We start from the raw sequence: 25,132 nt of genomic DNA on the forward strand, positions 1-25,132 counted from the left end.
AGCCTCCCCCCTGCTCTGAAGCTGCTGCTGCCCAGGGCCGATGCAGGAGTGGGGTACAAGGCACGGACTACATCACCCCTTGGGCCCCTTCCAGTTCTAATGCTCTGGGTTACAGCAGCCCTGCCTCTCTCTGAAGATCTCAGAATGCGTACCACATGTTCCCTTCAGAGCTGCTCTGGGAAGGCGGAGCGGGGTGGTGAGAGAAGGCTCCTCGATGCGGTGGGAGGCGGCAGGGGCCCTGGGAGACAAGTGGGACCAACATGGGTCTCTGGGAGTGGGGGACTTTGTCTCTAGGATGCTGAGGCTCTATAACCAGAAATCCTAGGCAGCAAACCCCCACTATGTCCGTAGGCACAGGGAAGTCCAGAGGCTCACGGGGTTCACAGCCCACATAAACCCACGTTTTACTGCTAGAACTCTAAATATGTCACATCCTTACCCCAAGTGTCTTCGTGTGTTGAGTGACAATGGTGGGTGCCGCAGAGGAATACAAATATGGGCCAGACATTTTTCTGTTCGCAAGAAAACCACCTTACCATAGGAAAACCCACACACGACTTCGGGAGTAGGAAGAGAGGCTGTTCAAACAGCACCGGCTTTGCACTCAGATGCGGATTTGTCCATTCTAAGTCCGGCTCTGCACCTCCAGGTTGTGTAACCTTTGGCAAATGACTGCACGGGGCCGAGCCTCAGTTTCCGCCTCCGTGAAATGGGGACAAAACCAGCACCCGCCTCACTGGATTGTGAGGAGGTAACCCTGCAACGTTGTGTTACGTCTTCCAGAGGACGAAGCAAAGCAAAGGACATTTAAAAACGCCAAATCATATTTTTTTATGTTCCAAATCATCAGGGTTTTTGTTGTTGCTATTCATCCAAAAAATAATGGTTTTTTTCCTTCAAAAATAGAGACGCAGATGCCCTCTCCGCGCTCTGCTGCTTCTTAGCACCTGCCATCCAATCTGTAATTACCCGGTATCTTTGATTCCTCTTCTCTGTCCCCGTCACTAACAGATAGGTGCCTGAGCACAGGAATGGTCCGTCTGGCTGACTCCGCCGCCCAGCGTTTAGAACAGAAGCAGGCGCCGGGAGGCGCGCAGCATGGTCTCCGCGCGCGGGCGGGGGGGCGGGGCGGGTGGAGGAGGATGCGGGCGCGGGTGCGGGGCATGGTGGGCGGGAGCAGTGCGCTGGGGGCGCCCGTCCGAAGGGCGCGGGGGCGGGGCGGGGCGGGGCGGGGCGGGGCTCCGGCCCGCTCGCGGCTCCGCCCCAACCGCCCAGTCGCCGCGCGGCCAGCAGATGGCGCTGCAGGCCAGTCCCTGGCTCCTGGAAGGCGGAAGCGCGGCACGGCTCGAGTGGCGGGGTTGGACCGCAGAGACCCGGCGGGGGCCGCCTCCTCCGCGCCGCCGCCCGCCCCTCCTCCGGAAAGGGGCTCGGCTGGGCGTGGGGAGAGAGTCCCGCGGATGGACGAGCAGCCCTGAGCCCGGCGCCCCCCCGGGAACATGGGCGTGCTCAGGGCCGGGCTGTGCCCGGGCCTCACCCAGGACACGGTCGGGCAGCTGAGGAGCCGCGGGATCAAAACAGGTGACCGCGTGCGCGCCACCCAGCTGGGCACAGCGCGGACTCGGCGCCCCCAGCACCGGCGGACCCGGGAGGGGCCGTCCCCACCGTCTCTATCCCCAGCTCTCTGTGAAGCTCGGGAAGGCGGGAGTGGAGGCTGCCGAGCACCCCCCCCACCCCCCTCCGGGGGAGGGCAGAACCCCTGGGCGCCTCGCCAGGCCCTGCGGCTCTGTGCTTTTACCTAGGCCCCCTGAGACTGCCCGCCCCGAGGTAGAAACGTCACCCCACTTTAGGTAGAGGAAAAGCCGAGTGGGGAAAGCCCGCGCCCTCCCTTCCTACCGATCAACCACGTGGGGTTTGTTTCCAGTGGTGGACCTGGTTTCCGCAGACCTGGAGGACGTAGCCCAGAAATGTGGCTTGTCTTACAAGGTGAGCTGCCCATCTCCATGCTCCAAACCTGGGTGAGTCTAAATGCTCACCACTGAGCCAAAGAGGCAAAGGCTTCCCCGAGGTTGGTAAGTAGGGTGGGGGGAGCCTCTGAGACCCCGGGATGCTCCCTCCTCTGGCCGGCCATTGCTGAGTACTCTGGGCTGCTTTGGGTTGAAGTTGCCCCTGCCCCTTCCGCAGGCCCTGGTTGCCCTGCGAAGGGTGCTGCTGGCCCAGTTCTCAGCCTTCCCCTGCAATGGCGCTGATCTGTACGAGGAACTGAAGACTTCCACGGCCATCCTGTCCACTGGCATCGGAAGGTTTGTATGTGGGCTTGGGGAGGAAGGTGAGAGGCTGGAGGTGGCCTCTTACGCCTGAATCTAGAGAGAGCAGCGTTTTTCAAGCAGTGATGGGGACAACATGGACAGCTGGTCAGGACTTCTGAGTTCTCTTACACTGTAACAGTGTTTCTCGACTTCACACTTCTAACATTTTGGGATTTGTAATTACTTGGTTGGGGGTGAGGGGGTCTGTCCTGTGCATTATAGGATTTTTGGCAGCATTCCCTGGCCTGTGTTCACTAGATACCAATTGTACCTGCATTCTCCCCATATTGTGACAATAAGAAATGTCTCCAGATGTTGCCAAATGACCCCAAGGGGGGCAAAATTGCTTCTGGTGGAGAACCACTATCCTACAACACAAGATGTCAGTATTTCATTATTATTCAACAGATCAGAACAACTCCGCTCTGGCCCTGCTTCCCACTTCACCTAAGGATAGGGCAAGAGAAGTGGCAGGACTGATACTGAGTGCCTCCTGTGCGCAGGCCACTGCCATTACATTTTATAATCTTCTCAGTAACCCTTCGTGTTAGTGATTATTAACCAAACCTGAGTTTAGCCCAAGAGGATGTGGAGGGGCGAGGAGTGGTGGGAGCAGCCCTGGGGTACTTGATCAGAACCGGGTGTGTTCCCCGTATTCTGCAGCGAGAGGGGCCAGGAGAGCTTCCGTGGAGGACTTCCATTCTGCCGTGTTGGGAGAGGGAAAGTGTTGGAAGACAACAGCCAGTTTCTGGCCAAGGGAGTCTGACCTCTTTCCTGGCCCGTGTGTGCGGAATTTGATGAGGAACTCTGCCACCAGCAAGGGCTCTGGATCGGTTTGGCCCTCGCTGTTTTCCTGACACGTTCTCTTGGCAAGGTTCACACAGTATGGGGTTTGCTCCTCCCAGGTGGGGATCTGAGTCTTTTATCCATTAAGCACCGACTGTATGCCTACTAGGTGTCAGATATGTGCACATGATAGGTGTAGGAGCGTGTCACGGCTCCTGCGCTTCATGAGCGTGGGGTCTAGTGGGTGGATAGAAGAGCAGGTGAGCAGGAGAGAGGTGGAAGCATGCGGAGGCAGCAGAAGGAGGGACTGATGAACCGGAAGCAGATCTGGCCCTGGGGCTTCAGGAGCTTATGAAACCAGCATAGACAGAGGAAGCGCTTAGGGAGCAGTGGTGAATGGACGGGATTGCAGCGGCAGTGGGTCGTTGCAAGGGAGATCGGAGTGGTTCCAGAAAGCTCTGTGGAGGAGGCAGGCCTTCTCTGGGTGCCTGCCGAGACCCCGGCACTGAGCTTGCACTTCACAGCACATGATTTCCTTTTTATTCCACCACCACCGATGAGCACATTGTGGTAAAACTCTGCCATTGGAGAGATGGGGAAACGGGGGCTCAGGTTAAGTGCTGGCTTAAGTTCGCTCAGCTAGTAAGTAGGACACCAGGCTCTTGAGGTCATATCTGTCGTGCTCGTGACTCTGACTCGCCTGCCCTGTTGCCTCCCTGCGGGTGGGAGGCCCTAATGCAAAAGGGAGCTGTCGCTGGGGGGGGACAGGGAGGCTTGCGGGAGAGAGGCCAAGAGAGAGATGGGGGTGGTGGGGTGCGTGAGTCCGGTCCAGGGCAGGTGACAGCAGGAGACGCATCGAACAGAGGTGCGGCAGGCCTTGCTGCGTGGTGGGAGGTAGGTGTGAAGAGCCATGAGGCGCTAGGTTTCTAGGCCTGCTCACAGCTTTCTGTGGACACCGGACGGGTATAACTTTTAAAGGGGAGGCGGGGAGTTACGTAGTCAGACATTTGGGAAATGCTTCGTTCACCCAAAGTAAACGAGCTTTTTGGGGGTGGGCCATCTGGAGCCTGGTGCGCACTGTGAGTCTTCACAAGGACAATAGAGCCTGCGGTGTACCCTGCAGGGAGTTGTGTCGACTGGGGCAGATAAGTGGTTCCCTGAAGGCCGGAGCTATGTCTTGTTCATCTCTATCTCCCTCATTTTATTTATTTACTTATTTAAACGTTTTTTTTTTTTTTTTTAAGATTTTATGTATTTATTTGACACGGAGAGCGCACAAGCAGGGGGAGCAGCAGGCAGAGGGAGAGGGAGAAGCAGCATCCCGCTGAGCAGGGAGCCCGACTGGGACTTGGTCCCAGGACCCTGGGATCGTGACCTGAGCTGAAGGCAGACGCTCGACCAAGTGAGCCACGCAGACGCTCCTGTATCTCCCTCATTTTAGAGTAAGGCCTTCAGGAAATACCGGGTATTTAGGCCATGTTGGAATGAATGGCTGAAAAAAGACTAAAAGCCAATTCTGAGGGAAAGGTGAAGGAGAAGTCCCAGAATCAGTTGTATTCAAAACAGGTGGTAAGACCCAGGTGTGGTTTTGCCGCACAAGGCAGGTGGGGGGGGGGGTCTCTCACCACTGAGTTAGAGGTGACTGGTGGGAGGGTCCCCTGGGCGGTAGGAGACGTGATACCGGGAACACAGGAGAGAAGTTAGCTGAGAGGAGGATTTGGGAATTCCTTCTGCAGCATCCTCATAGCCAAGAATGAGGTCAATTCTGGTCTGGAGAGTCAACACCAGTGGGTTAGGCCAGGCTACACATTAGAATCATCTGGGAGGGGGTGCCGGGGTGGCTCAGTTGGTTAAGCGACTGCCTTTGGCTCGGGTCATGATCCCAGAGTCCTGGGATTGAGCCCCATGTGAGGCTCCTTGCTCAGTGGGGAGCCTGCTTTGCCCTCTGCCTCTGCCTGCCTCTCTGCCTGCCCGCTTGTGCTCTCTCTCTCTGTGTCAAATAAATAAACAAAATCTTAAGAAAAAAAAAAGAAAAAAGAACCATCTGGGAGGTTAAGAAATATTTATGCCTGGGTCCCACCTTTGGAAATTCTGACTTTATTGCTCTAGGCCAATGGCTCTCAAACTTGTCTGCACAATAGACTCACTTGGGGAGGGGTGTCTGCCTGGCTCAGTCGGTGGAGTGTGTGACTCTTGATGTTGGGGCTGTGAGTTCGAGCCCCATGCTGAGTGTAAAGATTACTTAAAAATAAAATCTTAGGGGCGCCTGGGTCCCTCAGTTGATTAAACGTCTGCTTTCAGCTCAGGTCATGTTCCCAGGGTCCTGGGATTGAGTCCCACGTTGGGCTCCCTGCTCAGTGGGAAGTCTGCCCCCCCCCCCACTCCTGCTCACTCTATCTCTCTCAAATAAATAAATGAAATCATAAAATAAAATGAAATCTTAAAAAAAAAAGAAGAATCACTTGGGGAATCTTTAAACATCCCCAAGGTCATGCCTCCTGCAGACCAATTAAATCACATTCTCTGGGGTTGGGACGCAGACATCAGTAGTGTTTGAAGTCCCCAGGTGACTCCGAAGTGCACACAAGTTTGGAAACTGCTATTTTTTTTTTTAAAGATTTTATTTATTTATTTGACAGAGATAGAGACAGCCAGCGGGAGAGGGAACACAAGCAGGGGGAGTGGGAGAGGAAGAAGCAGGCTCATAGCGGAGGAGCCTGATGTGGGGCTCGATCCCATAACGCCGGGATCACGCCCTGAGCCGAAGGCAGATGCTTAACTGCTGTGCCACCCAGGCGCCCCTGGAAACTGCTATTACAGACCCCGTTTTCAAAACCCCTCTGGTAATTTTAATATGCAGGCAGGATTGAGAATCACTAGTCTAGCCTAGTGGTTTTCAAACGTGAGCATATGTCCAGATCACCTAGGGGCCTTGTGGAAACTCAGATATTCTCCAGTTTCTGATGCAGCAGGTGTGGGGGGGGTGGAGGCTGAGAATTTGCATTTCACACCAGTTCCCAGAGATGCTGCTCCCGGTCCGGGGACCACACCAGCAGAGCCTCTGCTGCGATGGAGCCACTTGCTGTCTGATCCCCATGGGAGAAGCCACAGGGCTGGAGTGGTGACCAGTGCTTTGACTGGCAGGGACCTGTGCTTATAATCATGGGGTCCTCTGAATAGAAATCGATGGGGTTTTTTCTAAGGTGCTGCTTGGCATGCACAGAAGGGTCATGGGAGGTCTTCGAGAACCATTTCAGAGTACCGGACCCCGTGAAGGTGCTCGCAGGGCTGGAAAAGGGACGCGTGAGGTCCGGACACAGAGCCGTCGGTATGGGCTGTGGTTTGGGAGGAGCGGCTTCGGCCCACAGGCTGGGCAGGGAGCGCAGTGTGGTGAGTGACCTGTTTCCTGGTAGTTCAAGGACAGAACGTGGATTCGGAATTGGCCATGTCTTGAGTTTACCCGAAGGCTTCCACAGCCAGAGCGTGACAACATAGGAACTAAATGCTCCTGTTTTACCACTTGTTTCTCCGGGAACATTTATTGTGTGTCTCCTGTGTTTCCAGCACTGTGCCAATGTCCTTGCCCCTGGGTGCCTTGGGCCAAATGGGGAAGAGAGACAAAAACAAGCACATAGAAAATAATCACCAACTCCCAGAACTAAGTGAATTCAGCAAGGCCGCAGGATACAAGATCAGCACATAAAAATCAATTGCATTTCTATGTACTCAAAACGAACATGTGGAAATGGAAATTAAAACGTAATACCATTTACAGTTGCTCCAAAGAAAATGAAATAGTTAGGTCTAAATCTAACAGCAGGTATAGGAGCTGTGTGCTGGAAATTTAAACTTGCTGATGAAAGAAATCAAAGAGGACTCAAATAAATGGAGAGACACACTGTATTCATGGATTGAAAGACTCAGCCTAGTAAAGATGTCAGTTCTCCCTGAATTGCCCTATAAACTCAATGCAGTTCCTACCAAAGTCCCAGCAGATTTTTTTTTTTTTGGTGATAATAAGGCTTATTCTAATAATTACATGGAAAAGCCAATGACCTTGAATTGCTAAAACATTTTCGAAAAAGGATAAAGTTGGAGGAATAAGTCTGCCAAACATTAAGGCTTACTATAAAGCAGTAACCAAGACAGGTGTGGTGTCCGCTAAGCGAGAGAGAAACAGATCAGTGGAGTTGCATAGAGAACCTAGCAACAGACCCACAAATATTTCCAACTGAATTTTTTTTTTTTTTTTTTTTTTTTAGGATCTTACATAATCTCTACACCTAATGGGGGGCTCAAACTCACAACCCTTAGATCGAGTGGAATGCTCTTCCAGCTGAGCCAGGCAGGTGTCCTAACACTGTCAAGCTTTTAGAACAAAACAGAGGAGAAAATCTTCGAGAACTAGGGCTAGGCGAAGGATTCTTAGAGTTGACACCAAGAGTGTGATCAATAAAAGAAAGATAAAATTTTTAATCAAAAAAAATAAAATTAAAAAATGAATTCAGAATTAAAACTTTTGCTCTGCAAAAGGAGAAAAAGACAAGCTGTAGAGCGGGGGAGATATTTGCAAGTGACATATTCAACAAAGGACTTCCATCTAGAATATTTAAAGAATTCTTAAGGGGTGTTTTGGTGGCTCAGTGGGTTAAGCCTCTGACTCCGGCTCAGGTCGTGATCCCGGGGTCCTGGGATGGAGCCCCGAGTTGGGCTCCCTGCTCGGCGGGGAGTCTGCTTCTCCCTCTCCCTCAGCCCCTCCCCCTGCTCATCCTCTCTCTGTCTCTCTCTGAAATAAGTAATTTTTTAAAAGATTTTATTTATATATTTGACAGAGAGAGAGAACACAAGCACAAATCTTAAAAATAATAATAATAATAATTCTTAAAACTCCCAACAGTGAAACAATCTAGTTAGCAAATGGGCAAAAGACATGAACAGATACTTTACCGAGGAGGATGTTTAAGTGGCAAATGATCACACGAAAGGATGTCAAACATCGTGTGTTCTTAGGGAAATGCAGATTAAAACCACAGTGAGGGGCACCTGGGTGGCTCAATCGGTTGAGCTTCTGACTCTTGATTTCGGCTCGGGTCATGATCTCAGCGTTGTGGGATCAAGCCCCATGTCTGCTTGTCCCTCTCCCTCCCCTGCTTGCATGTGCGCACATGCTCTCTCTAAAATAAATAAATAAAATCTTAAAACACACACACACACACACACACACACACACACACACACACACACACACAGTGAGGGGCGCCTGCTGGCTCAGTAGGTAGAGTGTGCAACTCTTTTTTTTTTTTTTAAAGATTTTATTTTATTTTATTCGACAGAGATAGAGACAGCCAGCGAGAGAGGGAACACAAGCAGGGGGAGTGGGAGAGGAAGAAGCAGGCTCATAGCGGAGGAGCCCAATGTGGGGCTCGATCCCACAACGCCGGGATCACGCCCTGAGCCGAAGGCAGACGCTTAACCGCTGTGCCACCCAGGCGCCCCTAGAGTGTGCAACTCTTGATCTCAGGGTTGTAAGTTCGAGCCCCACATTGGGTATAGAGATTACTTAAAAAATAAAATCTTAAAAAACAAACAAACAAACAAACAAACAAATACAGTGAGATATATTACTACATACCTACCATATCTACCAGAATGGCCACACCAAAAAGTGGTGACAAGACCAGATGGTGGTAAGGATGTGGAGAAAGTGGATTACTCATACGTTGCTAGTAGGGTAGTAACATGGCATAGCCACTCATTAAAGTCGTTTATAGTTTCTTATAAAATTAACGTGCTACAGCCGTCAAAAAAAAAAAAAAAAAGAAATCTTGCCATTTGCAATGACATGGATGGAACTAGAGGGTATTATGCTAAGCGGAATAAGTCAATCAGAGAAAGACAATTATATGATCTCACTGACATGTGGAATTTAAGAAACAAGGCAGAGGATCATAGGGGAAGAGAGGGAAAACTAAGATAAAATCTGAGAGGGAGACAAACCATTAGAGACTCTTAATCATAGGAAACAAACTGAGGGTTGCTGGAGGGGAGGGGTGAGGGGGAGGCGGTAACTGGGTGATGGACATTGGGGAGGGTATGTGTTGTAATGAGCACTGGGTGTTATATACAACTGATGAAACACAGACCTGTACCTCTGAGACAAATATTACATTATATGTTAATTAATTGAATTTAAATAAAAAAAAAGAAATGAAAGTTAACATGTGCTTACCATAGAGCCCAACAGTAGTGTTCTTTTAATTTTTTAATTTTTATTTTTTTTAATTTTTAGAGATGGGGGAGAGGGGCAAAGGGAGAGAATCTTAGGCAGACTCCATACCCAGCACGGAGCCCTATGCCAGGCTCAGTCTCACAATCCTGAGATCATGACCTGAGCCAAAATCAAGAGTTAGACACTTAATCAACTGAGCCACCCAGGGGCCCCTTGAATATTTTATTGTTAAGTAATCTCTACACCCAACGTGGGGCTCGAACTTCCAACCCTGAGATGGAGAGTCCCATGTTCCACCAACTGAGCCAGCCAGACGCCCCCTGGCAGTTGTATTCTTAGGCATTTATTCCAGAGAAATAAAAACTTAGATTTACACAAAAACGTGTACATAAGTGATCATAGCCGTTTGATTCACAATTGCCCCAACGTGGAAAGAGCTGAAACAGTCTTCAGTGGGTGAATGTTAAACAGACTGGTGCATCCATACCGTGGGCTACTTCTCAGCTCAATAAGGAGCAGATGTGGCTACAACAGCTTGGACAGATCTCAAGGGAATGATGCTGAGCGAAAGCAGCCAGCCACTACGGCTCCATACAGTGCGATTCTGTGTGCGTAACATTCTTGAAATAACATCCTAACAGAGATGGAGAACAGATTGGTGGTTGCCAGGATTCGGGATGGAATGGAGGGCTGTGGCTTTAACAGGGTGGCACGAGGGAGACTTGTAATGATGGAAATATTCTATATCTGGCTTGTGGTTGCATAAACCTACACGCGTGATAAGATTGCATAGAACTGTACACACACACACGGAACATGGGAAATCTGGATAAGCTCTGTAGATTGCCCTGAGGTTGGCTTGCGATGTCGTTCGGCAGTACAGTACATCTTACAGTGCGAGAGGCCGCCATGAGGGGATGTGAGAGGAAGGGTACACAGGACCTCCCTGTACAATCTTTTTTTTTTTTTTTTTTTGGCAACTTCCTATGAGTCTATAATTATTTCAAAGTTTAAAAATGACAAATTATGGAAAATGCTATCAAGGAAACCCGTGAGGGATTAAGGTCAAGAATGGAAGGAGGACCCTTTGCTGGGATGGCAGAGACCTCTATGGACAGCAGAGTGATCTTCAGGCTGAGAGTGAACGGATGAGGAGGGGCCCAACGAGGAGCTTGTAGCCGCGCCCTCTTTCCCTAGAGATGTTCAGATCGTCTCTGGACAGAGCCAGTGCTTGGGAGGAACGTCTTGCCTTTCTTCTTGGTTCCTACTCCCCTCTGTTCCCTCCAGTTCGCTGAGTTATTCTCTTTCTTCCCCTTCTTTCATCAGCCTAGACAAACTGCTTGACGCTGGTCTCTACACTGGAGAAGTGACGGAGATCGCAGGAGGTCCAGGTAGTGGCAAAACCCAGGTACGTGGGTGGCCAGCAACCAGGAGGACGTGGGGTGGAGGGGAAGGGGGGAAGGTGGGTGCATAGCTCCGGATCCCTGGGGGAACTTCTACCAATGTATGTGTGATTCAGAGAGATGGGTGGGGAGGAGTCGGGCTTGAATATGGCCCATTCGTGTCACTGGGATCTGGACAGGATTTGGGGGCTCCCACTCTGGGCCCTCTTTGGGGGCTCAAGTTCTTCCAGTGCCCTGTCTCTTCAGGTGTGTCTTTGTGTGGCTGCAAACGTGGCCTATGGCTTGCAGCAGAACGTTGTGTACATTGATTCCAACGGAGGACTGACAGCCTCCCGCATCCTCCAGCTACTTCAGGCCAGAACCCCAGCTGAGGAGGAGCAGGTAGGGGGCAGGAAGGTCGAGTTCCTTTGAGGTTCTGACACGGAAAGATCCCATTATCTCTTACATCACAAGAATTTTGGCCCTTTGGATGACCAGTCATTTCTGGCTTTGAAACACGCTGTTCTATCAATTCTTCCTGTGTTCTTCAAGCATCCCGTGTTACGACATCATCCCAGCTTGGGTGCTACCCACACTGATCTTCCAGGTGACCCAGCTCCTTGCACACCCTCACTCAGGGCTGGCAGGCACGCAGCGCCTGTGTTTCCTTCCCATTTCTTGCCATGGCAGACATTCCTAATCAGACCTGCCGTACTTTCCCACTGGGCTGTGACTTGGCTTTGCCGCTCGGCACCCAGGCAGCCACCACTGTGAGAACTGGCCCAGGAGACAGAGCCCATTTGCCAGCTTGGACCGGAGTCCTTATGTCTCGGTGTCTCTGCTCAGCTTTAAAATCCCTCTTTCTCTTGCTTGAGCCCCTGCTCCCTCTTATCCAAAGCCCCTCCTCCTTCCTACCCCTTTAGGCAGGAGCTCTCCAGAGGATCCAGGTGGTGCGTGCGTTTGACATCTTCCAGATGTTGGACGTGCTACAGGACTTCCGAGGCACTGTGTCCCAGCAGGTGAGCCCGGTGTTCTACCCCTCCCTGCTTCACCCGGCTTGCCGGGGCTGTCTGCATGTGGGCAGGTGTCCTAGGACAGACTTGGGAAATGCTGATGCGCCATCTGGTGACTCCAGCCATGCTGCCACTTCCAGGACGGGATTCCCGCGTGCTTAATTCATTCCTGAGTGCCTCATTGTCTACCTGCCCATCTTCCCCACTAAACAGTAAGACCCTCGAGTACATGGATCATTTTGTATTCATTTCTGCATTCACCCCCTCCCTGGATCACTGAGGACTACTTTCAGCTGCAAGTAATAGAGTCTGTGTGACAAGCACTTGAACCTTGAGGACATTTAATTATCTCTCATGAGTCTGGAGGTTGGCAGGTCCATGGCATCAGGGCTCTAGGTTGGTGTGTCTGATTCTCTTGTTCTTCCCCCTCACAACTGCAAAGTGGCTGCTATAGCTCTATGCATCATGTCTTCGCACATCAACACCCGTATTCAGGGCAGTAATAATAGATGGCCCCTTTTCTGCACTTCTTCCCTTTTATCAGGAAAGAAAAATCTCCCTTCCTTCCTTCCTTCCTTCCTTCCTTCCTTCCTTCCTTCCTTCCTTTGTTTTTAAAGATTGTATTTGTGTATTTGACAGAGAGGGAGCACAAGCAGGGGGAGTGGGAGAGGGAGAAGCAGACTTCCTGCTGAGCAGGGAGCCTGATGTGGGGTTAGGGGGTGATTAGTTGGGGGAGGGGATTACACAAGGGCTTGAATACCTGGAGGTAGAGGTCAAGGGGCCACTTTAGGGTCTGTGTGCCACGATGACCTGATCGCTCCATAGGTACCAGCAGTGAAAGGCCGGCTGTCCGTGTTTTAGCCAGAGATTTTAATCTTTGCCAGAGTGAGGAAGAGTTAAGCTGATTTCAGGGAGAAGCAGACTTCCCGCTGAGCAGGGAGCCCAGGACCCCGGGATCATGACCCAAGCCGAAGGCAGATGCTTAACGACGAAGTCACCCAAGCGCCCTGAGAAAAATCTTTCTCCAGAACCCACAAGTAGACTTCACCTTACATCCAGTTGGCCAAGATGGAGCTTTGTGTGTCTCTTAGACTAGGGGTTGGCCCACCTTCCACGATGTCAGACTTGTGCCCACTACCTGAACACACCCAGAATCCCGTTAGCAAGGGAGAGGGCTTTAGAGTGGCATTGGGGTTGGTACCCCATTACACCTGCTGGGTGTTTAGACAGGATTTGGTGTACCGATTTACAGGCTGTTAGATTTGGAAAGACATCTTAGAATAGCTCGATTCATGTTAAACTTTCTCTGACCCCAAAGCGTAACATGTTCCTGTGGGCATACCCAAGATTGTATGTAGAGTAAACGATTTTTACAAACTTTAGAATACTTAGTAGTTGAACAGAGACTTGCCGTAGGAGCCATAGCTGGTTATGACCCATGTGTGTTGAGACATGAAGTCAAGTAGCCCTGATCTAATCCAACCCTCTCATTTCTATGATGAGGAGAGGGAGGACCAGAGAAGTTCAGTAGGTTGCTCAAAGTCACTGCATAATTAGGGTAAGAACTAAATCTCTCAACTCCCAGGTCAAATGACTTGTGTTTTTTTTTATTGGAAGACCATTATGATAGTATATATTCCATTATGGCATAACAAGTTACCACAAGCGGCATGACTTAAAACAACACGTTTACTATTCACAATTTCCATGGGTCAGGAGTCTGGGCAGGGCTTAGCTGGGGCTTCTGCTTAGGAGCTCAATAGTCGGTAATCAGGATGGCAGCTGGACTGTGTTCTTATCCGGAGGTTCAACAGGGGAAGATTCTGCATACAAGTTCACTCAGGTTGTCACCAGGATTCATTTCCCAGGCGGTTCAGTGTCTGGCTGGCAGTTGTCCATGCTCCCACTGTTCTCTGCCCTGTGGGCCTTTCCATAGGCAGTTCACAGCACCACCACTTGCTTCATCAAAACAGCACAGGAATGAGAGCAAGGGACCCCTGGGTGGCCCAGTCGGTTAAGCCTCTGCCTTCAGCTCTGGTCATGATCTCAGGGTCCGGGGATCAAACCCCTCACTGGGCTCTGTGCTCAGTGGGGAGTCTGTTTCTCCCTCTCCCCTCACTCATGCTCTCACTGTCTCTCTTTCTCTTTCAAATAAATAAGTTAAATTTAAAAAAAGAGAGCAAAATGCAACATGCAGTTTCATATAACAATGTCATCTTGGGAGTGACGTACCATTACTTTTGCCATATAGCAGAGCCTCTTCAAGAGAGTGGCATTCCAACACCTTTGACACCAAAGGTATTAGTCAGAAGCCAGCCACAGGACTCACCCACAGTTGGGGGAGGGGGTTACACAAGGGCTTGACTACCTGGAGGTAGAGGTCAAGGGGCCACTTTAGGGTCTGTGTGCCACGATGACCTGATCGCTCCATAGGTACCAGCAGTGAAAGGCCGGCTGTCGTGTTTTAGCCAGAGATTTTGACCTCTGCCAGAGTGAGGAAGAGTTAAGCTGATTTCAGTTTTAGCTTCTCTTCTTTTCTGCCATCCTCTCAGACAAGCGGATGGCTGAGAGTCAGTAACTGGACAAGGAAGGAAGACATGCAAAAGACCAGATAATGCTGAATGTCCAAGATTTGGCCAGCGTGAAGTAAGAAAGAAAGTTGTGGAAACAGAATCAGCAAATGACTTGGATATAAAGAGTAAGGGAGATTAGGTCCAAGAAAGTAGGACGATGCTAATACGTGTGTGGAGACAAAAGATTATGGTTTTAACAGATGGCTGTCTGGGTAGTCTGTATTTGGAACTGCTTTAAGACACAGAAGATGAGGCCCTGAAGGAGACTGAAGTAAAGAGACGGCTAACCCCTTCAGCACAGGAAGTTAGGAATTTGGGGGTGCCTGGGTGGCTCAGTCGGTTGAGGGTCTGCCTTCCGCTCAGGTCATGATCCCAAGGGCCTGGGATCGAGCCCTGCATAGGGCTCCCTGCTCGGTGGGGAGCCTGCTTCTCCCTCTCCCTCTGCCATTCACTCCACTTGTGCTCTCTGGCTCTCTCTATCTCTCTGTCAAATAAATAAATAAAATCTTAAAAAAAAAAAAAAAAGGAAGTTAGGGATTTGGGGAGTAAGCAGAAGAGGGAGAAGAGGAGCCTGGCAAGTTGGTGGTGGGGGAGGCTGGCCATAAGAAGAATGATGGCCACTAAGCAAATTCAGGACTGAGGGTGCCTGGGTGGCTCAGTCAGTTAAGCATCCCACTCTTTTTTTTTTTTTTTTAAAGATTTATTTATTTGAGAGAGAGAACGAGTGGGGGGAAGGGCAGAGGGAGAGAGAAAGAGAATCCTGGAGCATCTCCGCTGAGTGGGGAGTCCAATATGGGGCTAGATCCCAGGACCCCAAGATCATGACCTGAGCCGAAATCAAGAGCCAACTGCTTAACCAACTGAGCTACTCAAGCACCCCAGGCATCCCACTCTTGATCTCAGCTCAGGTCTTGATCTCAGGGTCCTGAGTTCAAGCCCCGAGTTGGGCTCCACTCTAGGTGTGGAGCCTACTTAAAAAAAAAAAAAAAAATCTTGGGGCTCCTGGATGGCTCAGTCGGTTGAACAGCTCTTGATTTCGGCTCGGGTTGTGATCTCAGGGTCCTGGGATAGGGCCCTGCGTTGGGCTCTGCGTTCAGTGTGGAGTCTGCTTTTCCTTCTCCCTCTCTCCTTCCCCTATGTGTGTGCACATTCTCCTTCTCTCTCTCTCAAATACATAAAATCTTTAGGGGAAAAAAAAATCTTAAATTCAGGACTGGGAGCCTGGCTGGCTCTGTGGGTGTAGCATGCGACTCTTGATCTCAAGGTTGTGAGTTCAGGCCCCAAACAGGGTGTAGAGATTACCTTAAAAATAACTTAGACAAAGAAAAGAAAGAAAGAAAATTCGTGACTGGGGCCACAGAACTTGGAACAGGGATTTCTCAAATTTAATTATTTTGGGTTATCTGTGATGTCCCATGATTTAAACCCCCTCTCTCCACCCAAATCTTCCGTAAAATCTATTATACTACAAACGGAGATGGGGAAAAAAGACTTTACTGAAATTCCGTGATGTCTGCACGGCTGTATTTGGGGTTGGAGAACTTATTTCTTACCAGTTTCTGATGAAGGAGCAGGATGCCCTATAGTGGACGCCCCCTAGAGGCCAACTGGTTTATGGCATCTGCTTCTCCCCAGGTGAGTAGTGGCTCGGCGGCTGCGAAGGCGGTGGTTGTGGACTCGGTCACTGCAGTGGTCTCCCCACTTCTGGGAGGTCAGCAGAGGGAAGGTAAGAGGTGCGGCAGAGCCCAGGGTCCGGGATGTGATCCTGCCTCCCAGCTCTGAAATCCAGTCCCTGGTCAGCCCAGTCCCAGGTGCCCTGCTGCCCTCGCCCTCTGCTTCTCCTCCTCCAGGCTTGGCCTTGATGATGCAGCTGGCTCGAGAGCTGAAGACCCTGGCCCGGGACCTTGGCGTGGCGGTGGTGGTGAGGAAGTGGGCTTGGCTGGCCTGCTGCTCTTACCTCTGCTGTCTGGGCTTTGCCAGGGCGGGATGAATTCGATTTCTAGTTCCAGCTGTTCACTTCCCTTAAGTGGCAACCTAACCCCCAACATGACCCTTTAGGAAACGATCTTAGCCCAACTTCCCTGGGCCATCTAGAGCCCTGGACTGTGATGGGACTGGACATAAAGAGCCAAGGGGTCAGGGACAGTCTTGGTTTCCTTTTACTTTAAGACAGGTTTATTGAGGAGTAATTCACACGCAGTAACGCTCTCCTCATTTGAACTTTGGCTAATGGATACTAACGCATCCACGCTTGTTACAAGGCACAGTCAAGATCCAGAATATTTTGGTAACCCCAGAAAGGTTCCCAAGCCCCAGACAACCACTAATCTGGTTTCTGTCCCTATAGTTTTACCTTTTCTGGTGCTTCAGAGAAAGGGATGTTTTTGCTTTCAAAGTAACTTTTTCTGCTTATGGAGGACTTTTTTTTTTTTTTTTTTAAGTCTGCGTGCTTCTCATAGGATAAAAAATAGTTAAATATAGGAGTCAAATTTGTAGTAAATCTCCACATCCACAGAAAACGTATTAATATTTTTATATATCTCCATAGGATCTTTTTTCTCTGCATATATGCGTATACTTCTAACCAGCTTTCCAGTTAAACTATAACCTTGTTTAAAAAAAAAATTCATCTCATTCCATTTCTGTCTTTTTTTTTTTTTTTTAAGATTTTATTTATTTATTGGACAGAGATAGAGACAGCCAGCTAGAGAGGGAACACAAGCAGGGGGAGTGGGAGAGGAAGAAGCAGGCTCATAGTGGAGGAGCCTGATGTGGGGCTCGATCCCAGAACGCCGGGATCACACCCTGAGACGAAGGCAGACGCTTAACTGCCGTGCCACCCAGGAGCCCCCATTTCCCATGTCTTTAAAGAGATGCCTTAAGAATGCCATTTTTAGGGGTGCCTGGGTGGCTCAGTCGTTAAGCGTCTGCCTTCGGCTCAGGGCATGATCCCGGCGTTATGGGATCGAGCTCCACATCAGGCTTCTCTGCTAGGGGCCTGCTTCTTCCTCTCCCACTCCCCCTGCTTGTGTTCCCTCTCTCGCTGGCTGTCTCTGTCAAATAAATAAATAAAATCTTTAAAAAAAAAAAAAAGAATGCCATTTTTAGCAGTTACATATTTTATTTAATACCTGTGTTACAGGGCTCAGCAAACTTTTCTGTAAAGGGCCAGATAGTAAACAGTCAAGGTTTTATGGCCATATGGTTTCTGTCACAGCTACTCAGCTCTGCCTAGATTACGTGAGAGCAACCACACACAGTCCCTAAACAGAGGGCATGGCTATGTTCCAGCCAAACTTGACTTTCAGAAATAATTTTGGGGCCACATTTGGCCTGTTGGGAATAGTTTACCAACCCCTGGTATCCTGTAATGATCTCCTTCCTGATTTGGGGCTTGTAGGTCATTACTGGTTTTCCTCTTTTATTTTCTTTTTAATTTTTTAAGAAGTGTTCTATAATTTTTTTCTTTAAGATTTTGTTTATTTATTTGACAGAGAGAGAGAGAGCCCAAGCAGGGGGAGCAGCCGAGGGAGAGGGGGAAGCAGGCTCTCTGCTGAGCAGGGAGCTGGATGCGGGGCTTGATCCCAGGACCCTGGGATCAGGACCTGAGCTGAAGGCAGCCGCTCAACAGACTGAGCCACCCAGGCACCCCTGATTTTCCTTTATTTTAAGTAAAACTCTGGGTGCCTGGTGGCTCAGTCATTCAAGTGTTGGAGTCTTGATTTTGGCTCGGGTCATGATCTCAGGATCGTGAGATTGAGCCCCACATCAGGCTCCGTGCTCAGCAGGGAGTCTGCTTTAGATTCTCCCTCTCCCTCTACTCCTCCCCCCCTGCTCACGTTCTCGCTCTCTCTCTCTAAAATAAATAAATAAATCTTTAAGTAAAACTCCAGTGAACGCCCTGATATCTAAATTTCTTTGCACATTTCATATTATTTCCTCAAATTCCTAAAATTATAATTACAGAGTCAAGGATACACACATTTTTAAAAATTTATGTAATTTATTTTATTTTTTATAAGATTTTCTCATTTATTTGAGAGAGAGAGAAAGAGAATCAGAGAGAGAGCACAAGCCAGGGAGGGGGTGTGGAGGCGGGCAGAGGGAGAAGGAGAAGCGGGCTCTCTGCTGAGCAGGGAGCCCGATGCCAGGCTCGATCCCAAGACCCTGGGATCGTGGTCTGAGCGGAAGACAGATGCTTAACCACCTGAGCCACCCAGGTGCCCCAGAAATACATACATTTTTAAATGTGTCGATTTATCGCCAAATTTCCAGGAAGGTTGTACTAATTCGTACACCCACCAGCAGTGTTCTTTTGTTCTTGAGTCCCAGGGCCTCCCTGTCCTGACTTCAGGACGTACATGGTCACCTGCTGGTGGCCCTGGCTTGGGCGGTGGGGACTCAGTGATGAACATGCTGCAGCCCCCTGCCCCTAGTTGGGGGGCCGGTGGGGAGACCCCGATTAAGAGGACATCGTGAGGCTCAGGCTGCCTACCTGTGACTATCCTGGGCAGAGGAGAACCGACTGACCAGATTACGACCTCCCTTTCGAAGCTCCCACGACCCCCTACACACAGGTGTACCCCCTGCCACGGAGGGCTGGGCGGATGTGGTTGCAGAATGCCTGTCTCCTGGGGTGGGGGTGTACGTGGTGCAAGCCCACCACTGGCCTCCCTCCAGCAAAGTGCAGACAGTGCCACTTATTCCCAGACCCATGCCCCACGACCTTCTGCCGGAGTCAAGCCTGAGGCATGGTGATTTTGTGGAAAGAGTTGAGCACAAGTGAGGACCCGGGGTTCTAGTTCCAGACCCGATGTCAATAACTCAGGGAGCCTTGGGGAAGTCCTTTCTCTGTGCTGGGCCTCAGTTTTCCCACTTGTAGAATGAAGCAGGAGGAACAGATATCCTCTACACCAGCATTATCGATCTGGAAGTCTTTGATTCTTTCTGCCTCAGGTAACCAACCACGTGATCCGAGACAGGGACAGTGGGGACCTCAAACCTGCCCTCGGACGCTCCTGGAGCTTTGTACCCAGCACCCGGATTCTCCTGGACGTTGACGAAGGAGCGGGAGCATCGGGCAGTCGGCGCAGGGCATGTCTGACCAAATCTCCGCGTCTGGTGAGCCGGCCACAGGGGAGAGCCAGGAATCTGGGCCCTTGAGGGTGTTTGTGCGCCCAGGTGTCTCAGAGAGGAATTCTTGGACGCTGAGACCCGGCAACCAAAGAGGCTGCCCGCTTGAGTTGCTTAACTCAAAAACTTACCCTTCCCTCCTGTCTTCTTCCAGCCAACAGGTTTCCAGGAGATGGTAGACATTGGGACCTGGGGGCCTCCAGAGCAGAGCCCAGCATCCCAGGGAGATCAGATATGACTGTGCTGTTGATTGGGGGGGCATCAGGCACCCCGCCTCTGTGCACACTAGCCGCTGCTGTTCACTGCCACCCGGCACTTGGGGCTGCAGTAGAAGCTCTTGGGCTGGGCTGAAGAGACATCTCTGTTTCCTCGGCTTCTCTTTCTGTGAAAACAGAGCTACAGGCGAGAGAGGACGCTGTGGTGGAAGGACCCAGAAACTCACACCGGGACCAAGTTTTCTTCCTTGTTTCTATCATGTATGTTTCTGTGGGAGCCGAGTTCACCCTGGCCTCCAGCCTCATGAAGAAGCCTGCTAGTGACTGGACAGAACCGTGTGTCAGCATCGTGCCCGTGCTCCATCCTCACGCAGTGACTGAGCCCCAAAGCCTCTGCTTCTCTTTCTCTTTTTCATTTTGCCTCTGTTTTTCCATCTGTAAGTTGGAGCTCCCTTTCCCCTAGCTTTGTCTTTGAGTTACGGGGTGGAAGTGATCTTGCAAATGCAAAGCCCTTCTTTATCTATGTCATGCTTTTAAAAAATACAAACAGGAAATACCCTGAGCCCCAGAGCCACCTAATTCTCCCCCCCACCACCACAGAAGGGTGTTTTTCAGTTCCCTGTGAGGTTCCAGAGAACGGTTCTTCCTTTTTTTCCTCTTCCTGATTTGGTTTCACACACCTGCATGCATCACCATGACTAGGTGAGACTGTGAACTCGCTGCAGTCCCAGGGATATAATTTAACAGGAAGGGAGGATGTGGCCACAGTGAATCCAGCTACGTGTTTATTATGCATGGTGCCCTGTAAGGCCCCTCCACGGTATAGAGTAGCCAGAGGTGCTGAACCATGGCCTTGCCCATAAACAGACAGGAGAGAATTTGCACAGTAAATAGAGCCAGCTGGGAAAATTGATGCTGGCGTAAATAATACATGGCAAATCTAGTCCTTTATGCAGAAATTCATTGCCGGTGGCTCCGAGCTGCAATATAATTACCCTTCTCTTCCTGCAGCTGTACCACAGCCTGGTGCCCTAGTGTATGCAACAGCTCCCTGTCTGTCAGTGGCACTGGGGCCATCCATCTGAGAGCTGTAGCCCTGGCTGGGGTGGGGGGGAGTGGGGGGGTGAGGACACCAAGGGAAGGAATAATAAAAGGCAAAGTAGAGAAATGATCAGAATTGTTTACTGACCACATTTTTTAAAGGAAGGTTGCCTTTCTTGGTTAGAGAGCCTGTCGTGATTAATTAGTTGTGTCTTGGCTGCAGGAAAAGGGGGGTTCAGAGTTCCAGGGGGGAAGATAGGACATTAAGATGATGAACATAGCAGAGACAGAAGCAGGAAGCGTGGAGGGTGGGGAGCGAGCAGCAGACCGGCTCCAGGGTATCTGCCTGCGTGAGGACAGGGTTGGGGAGCCTAAGACTGGGGGAAGCCCGGCCCCGCTGCCGCTGCCGGCAGAAAGGACCCCAGAAGGTTGGCATATTTCCGCAACCGCCATAGGAAACGGTACGTTAAGCGAGGGATGGCAAATCCCTGCCACTCCTAGCATTTGGGCATTTTGAGCAACCCCCCCAGGGGGTCTCCCCAGTCTCCCAAGCATTCTTTTTTTGTGGAACTCGGAGTGTTTTGCAGTTTTTCTCCGCACGGCGCTCCAGGTAGGCACGACCTACTAGTGGGAGTGGGCATTCGAGGTGGAGCCTGGTTGCCACCGCTGCCCTGGGCAGATCTGCCCTGTTCCCTGTATGTGGTGGGTCAGGACCCCGGAATAATGGGGTTTGAGAGGCCTGTAAAGATCATATGCCCCACGCTGTCACTTTTCAGAGAGGGAAACTGAGGCCCAAAGAGGAGAAGTGACGGTCCCTGTGGCAGAACAGCAGCCGGCACCCAGGACTCCTGATTCCTAAGCCAGGACTCTTTGGGTCTCCATGTTACTTTTAGTTTCCCATCCGCGCAGCTCTCTTCCCACCGGCCGCTAACTCCAGCTCAGGGTGCCAGGGCCATCACCCAGGTGGCCTCGCTGACCGTTCGCTGCTGCTCCAGACCACCTGTGACATTCCTGCAGGACCAGAGCTTTCTCTCGCACTGCCTGCTGCCCCCGCACACGCCATCAGGGCACACTGCACCGAGCAGTTCCCCTCGCAGCCTTGAGCCAGGCTGGCTGTCCTGCCCAAGTGCCTCTTGCTGCCTTTGCTTATGTGTCTGCCTCTGTGTCTGGTGCACACTCATCCTGACACCCTCCCTCTTTATGCATCAAGTATGGTCTAGACAGACATCGAACCCCTCTCTATCACTCATCTTCTTGTGCACTTGTCGCCTAGGAGCTCAGGATCCTTTTTTTTTTTTTTAAGATTTTATTTATTGGGGTGCCTGGGTGGCTCAGTCATTAAGTGTCTGCTTTCGGCTCAGGTCATGATCCCAGCGTCCTGGGATGGAGCCCTGCGTTGGGTTCCCTGCTCCGTGGGGAGCCTGCTTCTCTCTCTCCAGCTCCTCCCTGCTTGTGTTCCCTCTCTCGCTGTCTCTCTCTCAAATAAATAAAACCAAAAAAAAAAAAAAAAGATTTTATTTATTTGAGAAAGAGCACGAGTGGGGAGGAGGGGCAGAGGGAGAGGGAGAAGCAGACCCTCCACGTAGCAGGGAGCCCTACATGGGGCTCGATCCCAAGACCCTGTATCATGACCCGAGCCAAAGACAAATACTTAACCAACTGAGCCACCCAGGCACCCCGAGCTCAAGATCCATTTTAAGAGGTCCCATTTCAATTTTTCTTTCCTTTTGCTCTTTCATAGTCTGGGAGCTCAGTCATGGTTAACTATATGAGTGGGTGGGCTTTCGTGCATTTAAGATGGCAAAGGAGGAATGCAGGAATGTTTTTCTCCTGATCTAAATAGTCATTAAGTCCCCAAAGTATCTTTTTATGTATCTTTCTAGAGAGAACTCTGTATGTCCCAGGTTTGAGATTAGATAAAATTAATATTGGGTCCTCTTGAGCTAGCACTTGACTTTAAGACAGGCACCTGAACTCTCAAAGACTCTCAGGCTAAAGGTCCATGTATCATTGAGGCTGCTCTCTGTCGCAAGTAACAAAACCTGGCTTAAAGAGTCTTCGACAATAAGGACATTATCTCCAGTTACATGAAGTCCAAGGTTGGCTCATTCAGTGGCTCAATGTCAAGGGGTGTAAGGCCCCTTTTCTCTTTCTGCCCTGCTCTCCTTTTGTGTTGGTTTTGTCTTCAAGCTCATTCTCCTCATTAAGGCCTGGGTATAGCCATTCTGAGCATCAATCCAGACATGACAATATCTACAGGCACGAACGTGGTCCTTGTGTCCTTTTAAGTTAAAACTCAACTTCCAACCAAAGCAGAATTACCTCAGATCTTATTAGTGCAGGATTGCTTCCTGAACCCACATCTAAATCATGGCAAGGGAAATTGGTCTGTGAGCAGCTCAGATCAACCAGAAAATAGCCCTGGAGCTGGGGCTGGAGACAGGCTTTCCTTAAGCATGTGCTATGGCCATCGGAAGGAAATGGGGGTGCTACTAGAAAGGAGGGAGTTGTGTGGAGGAATTGGACGTCGAGTGGGCAACTGCTAGTGTCTGCCATAGTCCAGAAGGCAAGTTTATCAAGGCTTTCATGTGCTTAGGCCCTTTGTACGCATCTCATTTAGATCTTAGGACAGCCTTGTGGCATGGGGAATCCTTCCATTTTACAGACTCTGGGCGTCCAGCAAGGCCGAGGACATAGGGCTAGTAAGTGGCAGCCCCAGAATCCAAACTCGAATTTGTCTCATTCAAAACCCTACTTCTCCCCATCCTCAGGTTGCCTTCATCTGTGAATATGTAACTGTTTTGATACAATTCTTCTTTATATTTTGCCCAGATAGTAGCGAAGGCTACACATCTTGACCTTTTTTTCAGCTTAGCTCACCCTAAAAGCTGGATCAGAGATCTACTTTATCAGCTCTTTCCAATTTCCCCTAGGGAATTTATGAGAGCATGACACATACATGGAGAAGGGGGATGTCGTTGGTATTAAAGTGAACTGGAGAGGTACCTGGCTGGCTCAGTTAGAAGAGTATATACGTCTTGATCTTGGTGTCCTGGGTTGGAGCCCCACGTTGAGTGTAGAGATCACTTAAATAAATAAACAAACTTAAAAAGAAATAAAGTGAACTGGAGGTTTAAGGGGAAATAAATCTGAATTTAAAAAATGGTTGGGGTGCCTGGGTGGCTCAGTCAGTTAAGCCTTCAGCTCAGGTCATGATCTCAGAGTCATCAGGCTCCCTGGTCAGCAGGGAGTCTGCTTCTGCCTCTCCCTCTGCCCCTTCTCCCCACTCATGATTTTTCTCTCTCTCAAATAAATAAAATCTTTTTTAAAAAATGGTCAAAACAAGGAAAAAACAAAAACCACAATGGGCTATGTGTCCCTGAGATGTGAGCCAGGAGGAGATAAGGGATTTAGAAATGTGCATATCCTGCTAGGTTTTTGCTGTGTTCCGGCACGGAATAGTACTGGGTAGAGTTAATATTGTCCAACGTAGTATGTTGGGGAAGAGCATTGGAGAAAGCTCTGCGATGCATGGAGTTTAAATTAAAGCTAGTTATATTATTCATCAAAGGTTACCCTGAGGGGGGCCTGGATGGCTTAGTCAGTTGGGCATCTGCCTTTGGCTCAGGTCATGATCCCAGGGTCCTGGGATCAATCCCCGAGTCAGGCTCCCTGCTGAGCAGGGGGTCTGCTTCTCCCTGTCCCTCTGCCCCTTCCCCCTGTTCATGCTTGCTCTTTCTCTCTCCAATAAATAAATAAAATCTTAAAAAAAAAAAAGGTTACCCTCAAAAAGGTGTTTATCTCATTTTTTTTTCTTGTTTTACTGCACTGGCTAGACTCACTTAAGGTACTAAGTCAAATAGAAGCACCATGGCCATTGTCCTGGTCTTGTTCCTGACCTTAGTGTGCTATTTCCAGTATTTTATCATTAAGGTTCTGTAGGTTCCCTGTAGTTACCTTTTATCAAGGCAGAGACCGCATTGTGTCTCCTGTTTATCCTGGAGAGGGAGGCCAGGTACTGGCCATGACATTGGCCATGCACAGAGCTCTCTCTCTCAGTGGATGGAAGGTCCGTGCGTCCTGGAGCTATACAGCTGTACTCCAGCTGCTGCACTAGTTTGACTCCTTGAATAGCCTTTGAACCCTAGCTCTTCTCTGCCCCCCTGTAATTTCTGGGTGTAACAGCCTTCATTAAGGCCTGGGTTTTGCCAGAAGACAATGGGCCTATGTGGAAAAGAATACGAAGTCAAGGAACAAGATTTAAAAAATTTTTAAAAATAGTTTTTTAAAATTTATTTGAGAGTGAGAGAACATAAGCAGGGGGAGGGTCAGAGGGAAAGGGAGAAGCAGGCTCCCTGCTGTGTAGGGAGCCCCATGAAGGGCTCGATCCCAGAACCCCTGGGATCATAACCTGAGCCAAAGGCAGATGCTTAACCAACTGAGCCACCCGGGCC

General features: G+C 50.0%; 1 protein-coding gene across 2 annotated transcripts; it reads left to right on the forward strand.

The window, feature by feature from the left end:
- The first annotated feature begins 1,312 nt into the window (after positions 1-1,312).
- RAD51D (RAD51 paralog D) lies at positions 1,313-24,459 on the forward strand. 2 transcript variants are annotated; one of them, XM_045773426.2, is made up of 10 exons: positions 1,313-1,578; positions 1,922-1,983; positions 2,182-2,300; positions 10,648-10,729; positions 10,971-11,105; positions 11,627-11,722; positions 15,925-16,015; positions 16,140-16,210; positions 19,246-19,410; positions 19,577-24,459. In XM_045773426.2, exons 1-10 carry the CDS (start codon positions 1,497-1,499, stop codon positions 19,658-19,660), a joined length of 987 nt encoding a protein of 328 aa, XP_045629382.1. In that variant the 5' UTR covers positions 1,313-1,496; the 3' UTR covers positions 19,661-24,459. The 2 variants fall into 2 exon arrangements, with proteins under 2 accessions (XP_045629382.1, XP_045629383.1); XM_045773427.2 differs by lacking the exon at positions 10,971-11,105.
- Positions 24,460-25,132: the final 673 nt, after the last annotated feature.

The sequence above is a fragment of the Ursus americanus genome, chromosome 23, assembly GCF_024610735.1.
Source record: "Ursus americanus isolate L20-20 chromosome 23, mUrsAme1.1.p, whole genome shotgun sequence".
Taxonomy (NCBI): Eukaryota; Metazoa; Chordata; class Mammalia; order Carnivora; family Ursidae; genus Ursus; species Ursus americanus.

Bases quoted from the DNA above. Each gene is read 5' to 3' on its own strand.
- RAD51D (XM_045773426.2), top strand. From the start codon at position 1,497: ATGGGCGTGCTCAGGGCCGGGCTGTGCCCGGGCCTCACCCAGGACACG. The intron at 11,106-11,626 runs GTAGGGGGCAGG...CTACCCCTTTAG, and splicing joins CCCCAGCTGAGGAGGAGCAG to GCAGGAGCTCTCCAGAGGAT. The intron at 19,411-19,576 runs GTGAGCCGGCCA...GTCTTCTTCCAG, and splicing joins TGACCAAATCTCCGCGTCTG to CCAACAGGTTTCCAGGAGAT.